The following is a 15,059-nucleotide window of genomic DNA, read 5'->3' as shown; positions in this document are numbered from 1 at the left end:
TGAGGCAAAAGAAATGGCAAATAAGTCTGACTACATAACTGTTTGGCAAACGTACTGCAAATTGAGAAATCATGTGACTAAACTGAATACAATAAGAATAAGCTGTACTATGAAACAAAGATAAATTATATAAAGATTGAGAGTAAAAAGCTTTGGGGCACCTTCAATTAAATATTGGACAAAAAGGCAAACTCAATTCCATCATTTTTTGAATCATTCATCACAAAACCCGCTGATATTGCCAATTACTTTCATCATTTTTTCATTGGCAAGATTAGCAAATTTAGGCATAACATGCCAACAAAAAACGTTGACACTAACCATCCAAGTATAACTGATCAAATTATGAAAGGCAAGCATTGTAATTCAGAATTCTGTAAAGTGCGTGTGGAAGAGGAGAAACAATTATTGTTGTCTATCAACAATGACAAGCCACCGGGGTCTGACAGTCTGGATGGAGAATGACTGAGGATAATAGCAGACGATATTGCCACTCCTGTTTGCCAGTTACCAACTCTTATTAAACTTTTGGGGAAAAATTGTGTTTGACCAGATTCAATGCTATTTTACTGTAAACATATTGACAACATACATTCTTACACAAATGACTGATGATTGGCTGAGAGACATTGATGAAAAAAAGATTGTGAGAGCTGTTTTGATAGACTTTAGATGGAACTCTGAAGGAGGGTTAGAGTGGGTTAGGGTTAGGGTTAGGGTTAGGACAGGGAGAGGATGAGAGTGGGTTAGGGTTAGGGTTAGGACAGGGAGAGGATGAGAGTGGGTTAGGGTTAGGACACGGAGAGGACGAGAGTGGGTTAGGGTTAGGGTTAGGGTTAGGACAGGGAGAGGACGAGAGTGGGTTAGGGTTAGGGTTAGGACAGGGAGAGGATGAGAGTGGGTTAGGGTTAGGACAGGGAGAGGACGAGAGTGGGTTAGGGTTAGGACACGGAAAGGACGAGAGTGGGTTAGGGTTAGGACACGGAGAGGACGAGAGTGGGTTAGGGTTAGGACAGGGAGAGGACGAGAGTGGGAGAGCTGAGACAACTATAAACAGGCTAGATGAAACTCTGAAGGAGGGTTAGGACAGGGAGAGGACGAGAGTGGGAAGGCTGAGACAACTATAAACAGGCTAGATGAAACTCTGAAGGAGGGTTAGGACAGGGAGAGGACGAGAGTGGGAGAGCTGAGACAGCTATAAACAGGCTAGATTAAACTCTGAAGGAGGGTTAGGGTTAGGACAGGGAGAGGACGAGAGTGGGAGAGCTGAGACAACTATAAATAGGCTAGATGAAACTCTGAAGGAGGGTTAGGGTTAGAACAGGGAGAGGACGAGAGTGGGAGAGCTGAGGCAGCTTTAAACAGGCTAGATGAAACTCTGAAGGAGGGTTAGGGTTAGGACAGGGAGAGGACGAGAGTGGGAGAGCTGAGACAACTATAAACAGGCTAGATGAAACTCTGAAGGAGGGTTAGGGTTAGGACAGGGAGAGGACGAGAATGGGAGAGCTGAGGCAGCTTTAAACAGGCTAGATGAAACTCTGAAGGAGGGTTAGGGTTAGGACAGGGAGAGGACGAGAGTGGGAGAGCTGAGACAGCTTTAAACAGGCTAGATGAAACTCTGAAGGAGGGTTAGGGTTAGAACAGGGAGAGGACGAGAGTGGGAGAGCTGAGGCAGCTTTAAACAGGCTAGATGAAACTCTGAAGGAGGGTTAGGGTTAGGACAGGGAGAGGACGAGAGTGGGAGAGCTGAGACAACTATAAACAGGCTAGATGAAACTCTGAAGGAGGGTTAGGGTTAGGACAGGGAGAGGACGAGAGTGGGAGAGCTGAGGCAGCTTTAAACAGGCTAGATGAAACTCTGAAGGAGGGTTAGGGTTAGGACAGGGAGAGGACGAGAGTGGGAGAGCTGAGACAACTATAAACAGGCTAGATGAAACTCTGAAGGAGGGTTAGGACAGGGAGAGGACGAGAGTGGGAGAGCTGAGACAACTATAAACAGGCTAGATGAAACTCTGAAGGAGGGTTAGGACAGGGAGAGGACGAGAGTGGGAGAGCTGAGACAACTATAAACAGGCTAGATGAAACTCTGAAGGAGGGTTAGGACAGGGAGAGGACGAGAGTGGGAGAGCTGAGACAGCTATAAACAGGCTAGATGAAACTCTGAAGGAGGGTTAGGGTTAGGACAGGGAGAGGACGAGAGTGGGAGAGCTGAGACAGCTTTAAACAGGCTAGATGAAACTCTGAAGGAGGGTTAGGGTTAGGACAGGGAGAGGACGAGAGTGGGAGAGCTGAGACAGCTATAAACAGGCTAGATGAAACTCTGAAGGAGGGTTAGGACAGGGAGAGAACGAGAGTGGGAGAGCTGAGACAGCTATAAACAGGCTAGATGAAACTCTGAAGGAGGGTTAGGGTTAGGACAGGGAGAGGACGAGAGTGGGAGAGCTGAGACAACTATAAACAGGCTAGATGAAACTCTGAAGGAGGGTTAGGACAGGGAGAGGACGAGAGTGGGTTAGGGTTTGGACAGGGAGAGGACGAGAGTGGGTTAGGGTTAGGACAGGGAGAGGACGAGAGTGGGAGAGCTGAGACAACTATAAACAGGCTAGATGAAACTCTGAAGGAGGGTTAGGGTTAGGACAGGGAGAGGACGAGAGTGGGAGAGCTGAGACAACTATAAACAGGCTAGATGAAACTCTGAAGGAGGGTTAGGGTTTTGACAGGGAGAGGACGAGAGTGGGAGAGCTGAGACAACTATAAACAGGCTAGATGAAACTCTGAAGGAGGGTTAGGACAGGGAGAGGACGAGAGTGGGTTAGGGTTTGGACAGGGAGAGGACGAGAGTGGGTTAGGGTTAGGACAGGGAGAGGACGAGAGTGGGAGAGCTGAGACAACTATAAACAGGCTAGATGAAACTCTGAAGGAGGGTTAGGGTTAGGACAGGGAGAGGACGAGAGTGGGAGAGCTGAGACAACTATAAACAGGCTAGATGAAACTCTGAAGGAGGGTTAGGGTTTTGACAGGGAGAGGACGAGAGTGGGAGAGCTGAGACAGCTTTAAACAGACTAGTTGAAACTCTGAAGGAGGGTTAGGACAGGGAGACAACGAGAGTGGGAGAGCTGAGACAGCTTCAAACAGACTAGTTGAAACTCTGAAGGAGGGTTAGGACAGGGAGAGAACGAGAGTGGGAGAGCTGAGACAGCTTCAAACAGACTAGTTGAAACTCTGAAGGAGGGTTAGGACAGGGAGAGGACGAGAGTGGGAGAGCTGAGACAGCTTTAAACAGGCTAGATGAAACTCTAGGGTGAAGGAGAGGACGAGAGTGGGAGAGCTGAGACAGCTTTAAACAGGCTAGATGAAACTCTAGCAGCCCTGGTGGCATCTGGTGACTCTGCTGGCTCAAAGAATCAATACCAAGATGGAAACTGTCCTCTCTTACCCATCAATGCGTCCACCCCTCCATCCACACATATACTGTGTGGACCAAACATTAGGAACACCTACTCTTCCATGACATAGACTGACCAGGTGAATCCAGGTGAAAACTATGATCCCTTATTGGTGTCACCTGTTACATCCACTTCAAACCAGTGTAGATGAAGGTGAGGAGACGGGTTAAATAAGGGTTTTAAGCCCTGTTACATCCTCTTCAATCATTGTAGATGATGAAGGGGAGGAGACAGGTTAAATAAGGGTTTTAAGCCCTGTTACATCCACTTCAAACAAGTGTAGATGAAGGTGAGGAGACAGGTTAAATAAGGGTTTTAAGCCCCGTTACATCCTCTTCAATCATTGTAGATGATGAAGGGGAGGAGACAGGTTAAATAAGGGTTTTAAGCCTTGAGACAATTGATACATGGATGTGTATGTGTGCCATTCAGAGGGAGAATAGGCAAGACAAAAGATTGACGTGCCTTTGAATGGGGTATGGTAGTAGGTGCCAGGTGCAGCGGTTTGAGTGTGTCAAGAACTGGTCGACCACCCTAAGGACATCCATGAACGGAGGGTGGGGGGGGGGGGTGCAGCTCAATATCAGGATTTTGTTCCTAATGCTTTGTACACTCAGTTTACACTCTCTCTCTCTGACAGTCTCTCTCTCTCTCCCTCTCTCCCACCCTCCCCCCCCTGCCCATCCAGCTGACCACCCCAGTAGCAGTGTAACAGTGTCCTCTCTCCGTGTCCCAGAAGGCCAAAGCAGATTGCGCAGCCATTCTCCAATCCCCCGGTCACTGTTTAGGTTTCAACCTCCATTTACTCCTCTATAGATCTCTTAACGCTAATGACTTTCAAGTGGTTTAGACAGTTGTAGACAGCTTGTTGGAGGGGCATCTGCCACATGCTTTACTAAGCCATTCAGAGTTACATTGATTAATGGGACTAGGGGTCAAAGGGCAGGGTGATTGTGGCTGACCAGAAACAAATACATCCAAAGACTGACTGGCTTTTCATTTGGTTCTTTAACCCTGGGTTCTAAAAGAGCAGAGGTAGAATACATTTCAGTAACAGTTGGTATTATGTCATCAGGATAATGGTAATGATAATGATAAGGGCTTTAATCCTAGAGGTAGAATACATTTCAGTAACAGTTGGTATTATGTCATCAGGATAATGGTAATGATAAGGGCTTTAATCCTAGAGGTAGAATACATTTCAGTAACAGTTGGTATTATGTCATCAGGATAATGGTAATGATAAGGGCTTTAATCCTAGAGGTAGAATACATTTCAGTAACAGTTGGTATTATGTCATCAGGATAATGGTAATGATAAGGGCTTTAATCCTAGAGGTAGAATACATTTCAGTAACAGTTGGTATTATGTCATCAGGATAATGGTAATGATAAGGACTTTAATCCTAGAGGTAGAATACATTTCAGTAACAGTTGGTATTATGTCATCAGGATAATGGTAATGATAAGGGCTTTAATCCTAGAGGTAGAATACATTTCAGTAACAGTTGGTATTATGTCATCAGGATAATGGTAATGATAAGGGCTTTAATCCTAGAGGTAGAATACATTTCAGTAACAGTTGGTATTATGTCATCAGGATAATGGTAATGATAATGATAAGGGCTTTAATCCTAGAGGTAGAATACATTTCAGTAACAGTTGGTATTATGTCATCAGGATAATGGTAATGATAAGGGCTTTAATCCTAGAGGTAGAATACATTTCAGTAACAGTTGGTATTATGTCATCAGGATAATGGTAATGATAATGATAAGGGCTTTAATCCTAGAGGTAGAATACATTTCAGTAACAGTTGGTATTATGTCATCAGGATAATGGAAATGATAATGGCTTTAATCCTAGAGGTAGAATACATTTCAGTAACAGTTGGTATTATGTCATCAGGATAATGGTAATGATAATGATAAGGGATTTAATCGTAGAGGTAGAATACATTTCAGTAACAGTTGGTATTATGTCATCAGGATAATGGTAATGATAAGGGCTTTAATCCTAGAGGTAGAATACATTTCAGTAACAGTTGGTATTATGTCATCAGGATAATGGTAATGATAAGGGCTTTAATCCTAGAGGTAGAATACATTTCAGTAACAGTTGGTATTATGTCATCAGGATAATGGTAATGATAATGATAAGGGCTTTAATCCTAGAGGTAGAATACATTTCAGTAACAGTTGGTATTATGTCATCAGGATAATGGTAATGATAATGATAAGGGCTTTAATCCTAGAGGTAGAATACATTTCAGTAACAGTTGGTATTATGTCATCAGGATAATGGAAATGGTAATGGCTTTAATCCTAGAGGTAGAATACATTTCAGTAACAGTTGGTATTATGTCATCAGAATAATGGTAATGATAAGGGATTTTTATTTTTCTAGGTTCATTTGAAGAAAATAACAAGTCTAAGACCTTGTCTCTCTACATCGTGTTGACCCTAACCCTTCAGTTGAAGAAAATAACAAGTCTAAGGCCTTGTCTCTCTACATCATGTTGACCCTAACCCTAACCCTTCAGTTGAAGAAAATAACAAGTCTAAGACCTTGTCTCTCTACATCGTGTTGACCCTAACCCTAACCCTTTAGTTGAAGAAAATAACAAGTCTAAGGCCTTGTCTCTCTACATCGTGTTGACCCTAAGCCTAACCCTTCAGTTGAAGAAAATAACAAGTCTAAGACCTTGTCTCTCTACATCATGTTGACCCTAACCCTTCAGTTGAAGAAAATAACAAGTCTAAGACCTTGTCTCTCTACATCATGTTGACCTTAACCCTAACCCTTAAGTTGAAGAAAATAACAAGCCTAAGACCTTGTCTCTCTACATCATGTTGAACCTAACCCTTCAGTTGAAGAAAATAACAAGTCTAAGACCTTGTCTCTCTACATCATGTTGACCCTAACCCTTCAGTTGAAGAAAATAACAAGTCTAAGGCCTTGTCTCTCTACATCATGTTGACCCTAACCCTTCAGTTGAAGAAAATAACAAGTCTAAGGCCTTGTCTCTCTACATCATGTTGACCCTAACCCTAACCCTTCAGTTGAAGAAAATAACAAGTCTAAGACCTTGTCTCTCTACATCGTGTTGACCCTAAGCCTAACCCTTCAGTTGAAGAAAATAACAAGTCTAAGACCTTGTCTCTCTACATCATGTTGACCCTAACCCTAACCCTTTAGTTGAAGAAAATAACAAGCCTAAGACCTTGTCTCTCTACATCGTGTTGACCCTAACCCTAACCCTTCAGTTGAAGAAAATAACAAGTCTAAGACCTTGTCTCTCTACATCATGTTGACCCTAACCCTTCAGTTGAAGAAAATAACAAGTCTAAGGCCTTGTCTCTCTACATCATGTTGACCCTAACCCTTCAGTTGAAGAAAATAACAAGTCTAAGACCTTGTCTCTCTACATCATGTTGACCCTAACCCTTCAGTTGAAAAAAATAACAAGCCTAAGACCTTGTCTCTCTACATCATGTTGACCCTAACCCTTCAGTTGAAGAAAATAACAAGTCTAAGGCCTTGTCTCTCCACATCATGTTGACCCTAACCCTAACCCTTCAGTTGAAGAAAATAACAAGCCTGTGACCTTGTCTCTCTACATCGTGTTGACCCTAACCCTTCAGTTGAAGAAAATAACAAGTCTAAGACCTTGTCTCTCTACATCATGTTGACCCTAACCCTTCAGTTTAAGAAAATAACAAGTCTAAGACCTTGTCTCTCTACATCGTGTTGACCCTAACCCTTCAGTTGAAGAAAATAACCTGTTTGGGCTGCAGGGGCAGTATTGAGTAACCAGATAAAAGGTGCCCATTTCAAACGGCCTCGTACTCAATTATTGCTCGTACAATATGCATATTATTATTACTATTGGATAGAAAACACTCTCTAGTTTCTAAAACCGTTTGAATTATATCTGTGAGTCAAACAGAACTCATTTGGCACAAACTTCCTGACCAGGAAGTGGAAAGTCTGAAATCGAGGCTCTGTTCTTCTTCCTGCCTATAAATGGGCATGATACGTATGAGTATACATGCACTCTATAGACCTTCCCCTGGATGTCAAGAGGCGGTGAGAGAAGAAATGTAGTGTTTATCTTGGTCTGAAGTGGAATACAAGCTCTTTGTATGACGTGTCCCCCATTTCCGGTACTCTGGAGAGCGCGAGGTGGTACCTGGATTTGCCTTCTGTTTAGCTGCCGTTATAGACGACTACTATATCCGGCTTTGATTTTATTGTGACCATATCATCGTAAAGTCATCGTAAAGTATGTTTTTTCAATATAGTTTAATCAGATTATTGAAATTTTTTCGGGAGTTTTGCCGTGTTCCGTTCTCTGACTTTGTTGACGATGGAGAGATCCGTGCCACTTGGCTAGTGTGCTTGCTAATTCAAGAGGGAAAATGGACGTTCTAAATCCAAACAACGATTGTTCTGGACAAAGGACACCTTGTCCAACATTCTGATGGAAGATCAGCAAAAGTAAGAAACATTTTATGATGCTATTTCATATATCTGTCGTAGATGTGAACTAGTCGTCGGCGCCCAGGTTTTGGGTACTCTAGCTATACCGAAGCTGGATGTCGTAATGAAGTTATTTTTTAGAATTCTAACACTGCGATTTCATTAAGAACTAATGGATCTATCATTTCCTATACAACATGTATTTTTTAGTTATGTTTATGAATAGCTATTTGGTCAGAATATGTGTGTCAGAAAAAGTGTCAGAAAAAAGTCCGGACGTTGTGGGAAAAAGTAGCTACGTTAGCAGAATGTATAACCACTGATTTCAGCTCTAAATATGCACATTTTCGAACAAAACATAAGTGTATGTATAACCTGATGTTATAGGACTGTCATCTGATGAAGAATATCAAGGTTAGTAAAAATTATATATCTTTTGCTTGTTTGTTACGATCGCTAACCTTTTGCTACTGGGAAATGGCTTGTGTTTCTGGCTATTGTGGTAAGCTAATATAACGCTATATTGTGTTTTCGCTGTAAAACACTTAATAAATCGGAAATATTGGCTGGAATCACAAGATGCCTGTCTTTCATTTGCTGTACACTATGTATTTTTCAGAAATGTTTTATGATGAGTAATTAGGTATTTGACGTTGGTGTCTGTAATTATTATGGCTGCTTTCGGTGCAATTTCTGATTGTAGCTGCAATGTAAACTATGATTTATACCTGAAATATGCACATTTTTCCAACAAAACATAGATTTATTGTATAACATGTTATAAGACTGTCATCTGATGAAGTTGTTTGTTGGTTAGTTTGGTTGGTTCTTGGTTAGTTAGGTTGGCTTTGTGCATGCTACCTGTGCTGTGAAAAATGTCTGTCCTTTTTTGTATTTGGTGGTGAGCTAACATAAATATACGTGGTGTTTTCGCTGTAAAACATTTTAAAAATCGGACATGTTGGCTGGATTCACAAGATGTGTACCTTTCATTTGCTGTATTGGACTTGTTAATGTGTGAAAGTTAAATATTTAAAAAATATATTGTTTGAATTTCGCGCCCTGCACTTGGACGGGCTGTTGTCATATTGAGCCCGACACCGGCCTGCACTTGAGCTGGATGTTGTCATAAGTGTACCGGTGCCGGGCTGCAGCCATAAGAAGATAACAAGTCTAAGGCCTTGTCTCTCTACATCATGTTGACCCTAAGTCTAAGGCCTTGTCTCTCTACATCATGTTGACCCTAACCCTAAGACCTTGTCTCTCTACATCATGTTGACCAGTCACAAACACAATAGTTAACAGTGTTTTTATCCATAATGTCAACAGTCAGTCAGACAGCAACACTCAACCTAAAGCCTTAAGCAGATCTGATTGACATTACGGTTATTTAATCAAATGTCAATCCACGTACATTTATAATGCACTCGTCAAATTCAAATACAGACACGTTGTTTTACCCCACTCACCAACGCCCGATATTTACAATGAACAGTCAGCGTGTTTTCAGTCAATAGTTTTGATATGAGAAATAAATGTCTGTCCATGAACGTTGTGGAGAAATGAAACATCCTGTTTATGATCTGTCAGTCGGAGGCGGTGTGAGGTGCATATCCGGAGAACCAACGTTTCACATTTCTGAGATCCCTTGCCATTTGAAATATAATTGGCTGTAGTGTTGTGTTGAGTAAGGGTCTGCTTTACGAGCTGCTACAGAGCTGCCAGAGGTTTAAGGTTTGATAAAATGGTGCTGACATAATGTCAGGCTGTACGTGTCAGAACAATAACAGTAGAATAAATTATCTCTCTCTCTGATGGAGATCTCACCAAGATGTAAAGTGTTGGTCCCATGTTTCATGAGCTGAAACAAAAGATCCCAGAAATGTTCCATACGCACAAAAAGCTTATTTCTCTCAAATGTTGTGCTCAAATATGTTTACATCCCTGTCAGTGAGCATTTCTCCTTTACCAAGATAATCCATCCACTTTACAGGTGTGGCATATCAAGAACTTGATTAAACAGCATGATCATTACACAGGTGCCCCTTGTGCTGGGGACAATAAAAGGCCACTCTAAAATGTGCAGTTTTATCACACAACACAATTCCACAGATTAGAGGTTCAGGTTTAGAGGTTCAGGTTTAGAGGTTCAGGTTCAGGTTCAGGTTTAGAGGTTCAGGTTCAGGTTCAGGTTCAGGTTTAGAGGTTCAGGTTCAGGTTTAGAGGTTCAGGTTCAGGTTTAGAGGTTCAGGTTCAGGTTTAGATGTTCAGGTTCAGGTTCAGGTTTAGAGGTTCAGGTTCAGGTTCAGGTTAAGAGATTCAGGTTCAGGTTCAGGTTTAGGTTCAGGTTTAGAGGGAGCATGCAACTGGCATGCTGACTACAGGAATGTTCACCAGAGCTGTTGCCAGAGAACTTAATGTTAATTTCTCTTCCATAAACCGCCTCCAACCTAATTTTATAGAATGTGTCAGTAAGTCCAACCAGCCTCACAATATGGTGTGGTATGGGTGAGTGGTTAGCTGATGTCAACGTTGTGAACAGCCTCATGGTGGGGGTGGGGTTATGGTGGGTGAGTGGTTTGCTGATGTCAACGTTGTGAACAGCCCCATGGTGGTGGTGGGGTTATGGTGGGTGAGTGGTTTGCTGATGTCAACGTTGTGAACAGCCCCATGGTGGCGGTGGGGTTATGGTGGGCGTGGGGTTAGCTGATGTCAACGTTGTGAACAGCCCCATGGTGGGGGTGGGGTTATGGTGGGTGAGTGGTTTGCTGATGTCAACGTTGTGAACAGCCCCATGGTGGCGGTGGGGTTATGGTGGGCGTGGGGTTAGCTGATGTCAACGTTGTGAACAGCCCCATGGTGGCGGTGGGGTTATGGTGGGTGAGTGGTTTGCTGATGTCAACGTTGTGACCAGCCTCATGGTGGCGGTGGGGTTATGGTGGGTGAGTGGTTAGCTGATGTCAACGTTGTGAACAGCCCCATGGTGGTGGTGGGGTTATGGTGGGTGAGTGGTTAGCTGATGTCAACGTTGTGAACAGCCCCATGGTGGCGGTGGGGTTATGGTGGGTGAGTGGTTAGCTGATGTCAACGTTGTGAACAGCCCCATGGTGGTGGTGGGGTTATGGTTTTGTTACGGGTTTTTGTTTTTCCATGTATGTTTTGAGGTTGGACTTTAGCACGTACAGCTCGTTAGCACGTATGGCACACCGATTGGTGTCATTTTGATAGTCAGTATGTGTTACAGCTGTGCTGGTTGCCATCTCACTAGTTGGACGGTGCATTTTGATAGTCAGTATGTGTTACAGCTGTGCTGGTTGCCATCTCACTAGTTGGACGGTGCATTTTGATAGTCAGTATGTGTTACAGCTGTGCTGGGTTAGGGTTAGGGTTAGGGTTAGGGTTAGGGTTAGGGTTAGGGTTAGTTAACCCATCTCACTAGTTGGACGGTGTTAGGGTTAGGGTTAGTTAACCCATCTCACTAGTTGGACGGTGTTTCACCTGAAACCCCAACAGTTTTGTTTTGGTTATTGTCAGCTGGTCTTTGTTAGTTTCCCCTTCTAACCCTGACCCTAACCCTGACCCTAACCCTAACCCTGACCCTAACCCTAACCCTAACCCTAACCCTAACCCTTCTGTTTGAGTGACAGTTTTGTTTTGGTTATTGTCAGCTGGTCTTTGTTAGTTTCCCCTTCTGTTTGAGTGACCGTTCAGGTTTTCTTGCTGGGGAACGAAACAGTATGGGCAGCCATAAACTACGGACAACAAATACAATTGCATGTTGAATGCACTAACACTAATGCCCATTGTGAGGCCCAATGTATTACCAGTCAGGTGAAATCAATAGAATTGGGCCTAATTTATTTATTTTGATGGACTGATTCCCTCATATGAACCAGACCTCAGTCAAATCTTAGAAATTGTTGACCAGTAGTACTGTAGAGAACCATTCACCACCAGACCAGTAGAGAACCATTCACCACCAGACCAGTAGAGAACCATTCACCACCAGACCAGTAGAGAACCATTCACCACCAGACCAGTAGAGAACCATTCACCACCAGACCAGTAGAGAACCATTCACCACCAGACCAGTAGAGAACCATTCACCACCAGACCAGTAGAGAACCATTCACCACCAGACCAGTAGAGAACCATTCACCACCAGACCAGTAGAGAACCATTCACCACCAGACCAGTAGTACTGTAGAGAACCATTCACCACCAGACCAGTAGTACTGTAGAGAACCATTCACCACAAGACCAGTAGAGAACCATTCACCACCAGACCAGTAGTACTGTAGAGAAACATTCACCACCAGACCAGTAGAGAACCATTCATCACCAGACCAGTAGTACTGTAGAGAACCATTCACCACCAGACCAGTAGAGAACCATTCACCACCAGACCAGTAGTACTGTAGAGAAACATTCACCACCAGACCAGTAGTACTGTAGAGAACCATTCACCACCAGACCAGTAGTACCGTAGAGAACCATTCACCACCAGACCAGTAGTACTGTAGTGAACCATTCCAACATGTATCAGATAGTATTGATGTGTTAATGCTGCTCCAACATGTATCAGATAGTATTGATGTGTTAATGCTGCTCCAACATGTATCAGATAGTATTGATGTGTTAATGCTGCTCCAACATGTATCAGATAGTATTGATGTGTTAATGCTGCTCCAACATGTATCAGATAGTATTGATGTGTTAATGCTGCTCCAACATGTATCAGATAGTATTGATGTGTTAATGCTGCTCCAACATGTATCAGATAGTATTGATGTGTTAATGCTGCTCCAACATGTATCAGATAGTATTGATGTGTTAATGCTGCTCCAACATGTGTCAGATAGTATTGATGTGTTAATGCTGCTCCAACATGTATCAGATAGTATTGATGTGTTAATGCTGCTCCAACATGTATCAGATAGTATTGATGTGTTAATGCTGCTCCAACATGTGTCAGATAGTATTGATGTGTTAATGCTGCTCCAACATGTATCAGATAGTATTGATGTGTTAATGCTGCTCCAACATGTATCAGATAGTATTGATGTGTTAATGCTGCTCCAACATGTATCAGATAGTATTGATGTGGTAATGCTGCTCCAACATGTATCAGATAGTATTGATGTGTTAATGCTGCTCCAACATGTATCAGATAGTATTGATGTGTTAATGCTGCTCCAACATGTATCAGATAGTATTGATGTGTTAATGCTGCTCCAACATGTATCAGATAGTATTGATGTGTTAATGCTGCTCCAACATGTATCAGATAGTATTGATGTGTTAATGCTGCTCCAACATGTATCAGATAGTATTGATGTGTTAATGCTGCTCCAACATGTATCAGATAGTATTGATGTGTTAATGCTGCTCCAACATGTATCAGATAGTATTGATGTGTTAATGCTGCTCCAACATGTATCAGATAGTATTGATGTGTTAATGCTGCTCCAACATGTATCAGATAGTATTGATGTGTTAATGCTGCTCCAACATGTATCAGATAGTATTGATGTGGTAATGCTGCTCCAACATGTATCAGATAGTATTGATGTGTTAATGCTGCTCCAACATGTATCAGATAGTATTGATGTGTTAATGCTGCTCCAACATGTATCAGATAGTATTGATGTGTTAATGCTGCTCCAACATGTATCAGATAGTATTGATGTGTTAATGCTGCTCCAACATGTATCAGATAGTATTGATGTGTTAATGCTGCTCCAACATGTATCAGATAGTATTGATGTGTTAATGCTGCTCCAACATGTATCAGATAGTATTGATGTGTTAATGCTGCTCCAACATGTATCAGATAGTATTGATGTGTTAATGCTGCTCCAACATGTATCAGATAGTATTGATGTGGTAATGCTGTTCCAACATGTATCAGATAGACAGCCTTGCAGACTCCTGCTGCTTTATAACATGGTGGACTAGCTAACAACACAGCCCAACACAGTGGACCAACACAGTGGACCAACACAGTGGACCAGCACAGTGGACCAACACAGTGGACCAACACAGTGGACCAGCACAGTGGACCAGCACAGTGGACCAACACAGTGGACCAACACAGTGGACCAACACAGTGGACCAACACAGTGGACCAACACAGCGGACCAGCACAGCGGACCAACACAGTGGACCAACACAGCGGACCAACACAGTGGACCAGCACAGTGGACCAACACAGTGGCCCAACACAGTGGACCAGCACAGTGGACCAACACAGTGGACCAACACAGTGGACCAGCACAGTGGACCAGCACAGTGGACCAACACAGTGGACCAACACAGTGGACCAACACAGTGGACCAGCACAGTGGACCAGCACAGTGGACCAACACAGTGGAACAACACAGTGGACCAACACAGTGGACCAACACAGTGGAACAACACAGTGGACCAACACAGTGGACCAACACAGTGGACCAGCACAGTGGACCAGCACAGTGGACCAACACAGTGGACCAACACAGTGGACCAACACAGTGGACCAGCACAGTGGACCAACACAGTGGACCAACACAGCGGACCAGCACAGCGGACCAACACAGTGGACCAACACAGCGGACCAACACAGTGGAACAACACAGTGGAACAACACAGTGGACCAACACAGTGGAACAAAACATGTGATATTAATTAGTCAGCCTTAAAGATAAACTCGGGGATCTTAAGGACAACAAATGTGTAACATATTGCACATAAATTGCACAATTCGCAACATATCACACAAAATGGATGAAGTAGTACACAAAATGGATGAAGTAGTACACAAAATGGATGAAGTAGTACACAAAATGGATGAAGTAGTACACAAAATGGATGAAGTAGTACACAAAATGGATGAAGTAGTACACAATTGGATGATAGTACACAAAAAAAAGGGACTACTTTTGGCTCGTGAGCACCACTTTCAAAACTTCTGGCTCAAATCGCACAACAGTTTGAGAGTGCATCTTTAATTGGACTCTGTGCAGAGCAGGGACCCACCTGGAACCAAAAAGGGTTCTCCAAAGGGGTTCTCCTATGGGGACAGCTGAAGAACCCATTTAGGTTCTTCATAGCACCTTTTATTCCAAGAGTGTAGCAGCTCTTAAAGATAGTG

The 15,059-nt window shown here is 43.0% G+C and overlaps 1 protein-coding gene across 1 annotated transcript in view; it reads left to right on the top strand.

Annotated features, from left to right (window-relative positions):
• The window catches only part of LOC120038349 (variant surface antigen E-like), a 33,893-nt gene extending 19,286 nt beyond the window's left edge, over positions 1-14,607 (top strand). The window contains exon 2 of the mRNA XM_038984133.1: positions 13,886-14,607. Coding sequence (XP_038840061.1) covers positions 13,886-14,607 — 722 coding nt within the window. The remainder of the gene's footprint in view (positions 1-13,885) is intronic.
• The last annotated feature ends 452 nt before the right edge of the window (positions 14,608-15,059 follow it).

Source organism: Salvelinus namaycush, unplaced genomic scaffold (assembly GCF_016432855.1).
Source record: "Salvelinus namaycush isolate Seneca unplaced genomic scaffold, SaNama_1.0 Scaffold2145, whole genome shotgun sequence".
NCBI lineage: Eukaryota > Metazoa > Chordata > Actinopteri > Salmoniformes > Salmonidae > Salvelinus > Salvelinus namaycush.
This window is presented reverse-complemented; position numbering and strand designations above follow the sequence as displayed.